Source organism: Egretta garzetta, unplaced genomic scaffold (assembly GCF_000687185.1).
Source record: "Egretta garzetta isolate BGI_Z169 unplaced genomic scaffold, ASM68718v1 scaffold488, whole genome shotgun sequence".
Lineage (NCBI taxonomy): Eukaryota > Metazoa > Chordata > Aves > Pelecaniformes > Ardeidae > Egretta > Egretta garzetta.
The window spans coordinates 152,326-155,422 of NW_009260486.1; the positions used below are offsets into that span (position 1 = coordinate 152,326).

The 3,097-nt window shown below is 60.8% G+C and overlaps 1 protein-coding gene across 1 annotated transcript in view; it reads right to left on the reverse strand.

Annotated features, from left to right (window-relative positions):
- Positions 1-1,642, reverse strand: part of LOC104131086 (vasoactive intestinal polypeptide receptor 1-like) — a 12,698-nt gene extending 11,056 nt beyond the window's left edge. The window contains exon 1 of the mRNA XM_009644210.1: positions 1,571-1,642. Coding sequence (XP_009642505.1) covers positions 1,571-1,642 — 72 coding nt within the window. The remainder of the gene's footprint in view (positions 1-1,570) is intronic.
- Between the last annotated feature and the right edge of the window lie 1,455 nt (positions 1,643-3,097).

The following is a 3,097-nucleotide window of genomic DNA, read 5'->3' on the forward strand; positions in this document are numbered from 1 at the left end:
GAACACAAGATTTAGAAGGAAATTCCCGCTCTGCAAAATGCATTTTGGTGATGGCTGCGGGGCACAGCACCGAGAAAGCACATTGCTTCATCGTAGTGACAAAGGAGCTGGACCAGGCAGAGGTGCCGCAGCCCCTTTTAGCTGCAAAGCTGCTGGTTTTTATTATTTATGGCCATACAGCCTGGCTGCTGGAGCACTGGAGCAGGTAATGTGCGGCGCTCCCTTCAGAGCTTGCTTCAGGGAAGGCAACTCCCTGCCGTGCCTCAGTTTCCCCACCTGGGAAGGGGCCTGATGCCATTGCTCTCCTTATAAAGCCCTCAAAGTCTCCAGTGCTCCCCCTGGCCCTGCTTGCTTTCCCTGCCTTTACCCCTTTCCCTCTCTATTTTTCTTTCCCCCTTTCCACCTTTCCTTCCCCCTATCCCCCTATCCCCCTATCCCCCATCTCCCTATCCCCTTCCCTTCCTTTCCCTTCCCTTCCCTTCCCTTCCCTTCCCGTCCCTTTCTTCCCTTTTCCCCCCTTTTTTCCCCCTTCCCCCCCTTTTTTCCCCTTTTCCCGCCCTCTCCCCCCTTTCTCCCCTTTTCCCCTCTTTTTCCCTATTTTCATTTTCCTTTTTACCTCTTTCTTTTTCCTTTCTTCCCTTCCTTTCCCCCATTCCCTTTCTTTTCATTTTCTTTCTCTTTCCGTTATTCAAAGCCTCCATGTTAGCTAAAGACTTGCGGAGCGAAGCAGCACCAGCAGAAATCCCGAAGTTTTTCCAGACAAACGCCGAGCCGAAGCCCCCTCCCGCTGAAGCCCCCAGCATCTGCTGCTGGAGCAATTTGGCAAGTTCTGGGTGGGTTTGCCGGCGCGTTGCTCCAGCAGCACAACTGCTCCACGTCCCCCCCATTTCAGCGGGGGCTCGGTGCCAGCCATCCCCATGGGTCTGCCCGGGGATGGGGAGCACCCCATGCATGGTCCTTGCCCCCTGCACCCTCCAGCCATCCCAACCTTCACACCTGTAGGTGCTTCTCCAGGCCCTTGGGGTCTGGGGCTTCTTGGGGGGCGTAGGACGATGTGAGCAAAGCCCCCACCAGGACCCATGTGAGGATGGAGGCAACCGTCCCCCAGGCAGGGCAAAGCAGGGTCACCCTCCCTGGGGATGCCCTGGAGCAGACCCTGGAGCTGAACCCCGCAGGAGCTTTGCTGGCTGCCCTGGCCAGACCCTCAGCCTTGTCCCAGCCCCGGGGAGCGTAGCGGGGTACCAGCATCTCCCACCTACCCCCCTGCCCATCCCTGAGCTGCATCTCGGCAGATCCCCCCCAAGAAACCGTGAGGAAACCCCCTGCGTGGGTGCAGCGGTGCCGGGCGCTCGCAGAGCTGCGGCTTGGGATCGCCCCTGGGTCGGGCAGCGCTGGGGCTGGGGACAGGGATGGGGATGTCCTGGGGGGAACCTGACCTCGGACCAGGACCACAGGCATGCGGCTCCCCGGGGCTGGCCGGACCCCAAAGGGGCTGTCACAGGCAGGGGACCACTGTGCTCAGTGCCCACCCTCGCCCCGCCGCGGTCCCTTCCTCCCCGGGGACACTTACCCGAAGCATCGGCAGTGCGAGCAGCAGGACCAGCAGCATGTGGGTGCTGGGGGGTGGCCACAGGTCCCCCATAGCTGGAGCCAACCCTGTGCCGCCCTGTCCCATGGGTGTCCTGGCTCAGTCCCCGAGGGGCTGGGGACAGCCCAGCTCCTCCTGCACTGCCCTGTCCTGGGGGGGCTGCCTCAGGACCCCAGCTCCAAGGGGTGATCCAGCACCCTCCATGCCCTAACCCCACTTCGCTGCTCCTTCCTAGCTCTGCTCCTGGATCCCTCCAGGTCCCTTTCCTGCAGCGGGTGCTCAGTCCTGCTCTGGGGGCCCTGACCCCCACCTGGCTCTGGCTGTGCCCCCCACTTTGCTGTCCCTGCCCAGTGCAGATGGGCTCAGTCCATCTCTCTGCCAGACTGAATGTCACAGCTACTGGATCTGGTAATATGGAAGGCTCCACCCTCCGCTCCCCCTCCCCACGCAGAGGGCTGGATGCGAGGAGCAGCACGGAGCGGGGGAACACCCCAGTCTGGCCACCGCCAGGCTCCCAGCACCCCCTTACTGGCTCCCATCAGGGACCTGGCACCCCCCAGCTGGGCCCAGTGGGATGCTGGGGGGGGGGCATGGAGCCCTCTCTCCTGCTCCTTGGATGCTGCTGAGCTGGCAAACTGCTGGGTAAAGGCTGTGGGAAGTGGGGGTGCAGCCAAGATGGGGTGCAGGGGCCATGCTGAGGGTCACCGCCCCCTCTGGCTGGCTCCATGGGGGATCAGGGACTAGCAGAAGGTAGGGAGCTCAAAGGAGTTGTCGCGACGCCGGGCTTGCGCATGCACACGTGTACAAACACCCGCCCTGACACGTGTGTGCATGCCTGCACACCTGCATTGCACGTGGGCTGGGGGCAGTGATGCTCCTGCAGGCTGCCCTTCTCCATCCCAGCAGCATCCTGCCCACTCGCCTCCTGCCTCTCCCATCTGGGACGCCCCAGACCCCCTTTCCAAAATGCACCCTCTGCCCAGAAAGGCCCAGGATGCATGCAGCCTGAACTCTGCCCCAGCCGAGGTTTTTGCCTTGAGCTGATGATTTTGGTGGTTTGGTGCTACCAGGATGCCGTGACCTGGGTACCAAACCACGGCAGAGCAGAGGGGGTGCTGGCGGACCCCAGGAGCAGGAGCAGCCCGTGATGGTCACACACCTCCCTGAGCACAAAGCACCCAGCACAGCATCCCGCCCAGCCATGCCCCGGGATGGGGCTGCCCTTGGGGCCAGCTATGGGCTCCCAGACCCTCACCTGGAGACCTCTCCTTATATACATATATAAAAATAAACATATACATATAATGCTCCATGCTAGAAAGCCCCAGCCCCTTTAGCAAGGAGAATTTTCATCCAAATTTCACCATTTTAATGCTTTTAATGACGAAGCAGAGAGAGCAGGAGGGGCGAAGGAATCATAGAATCATGGAATCATTTGGGTTGGAAAAGCCCTTTAAGATCATCAAGCCCAACTGTTCCCCTAACCCTGCCATCCCACCACTAAACCCT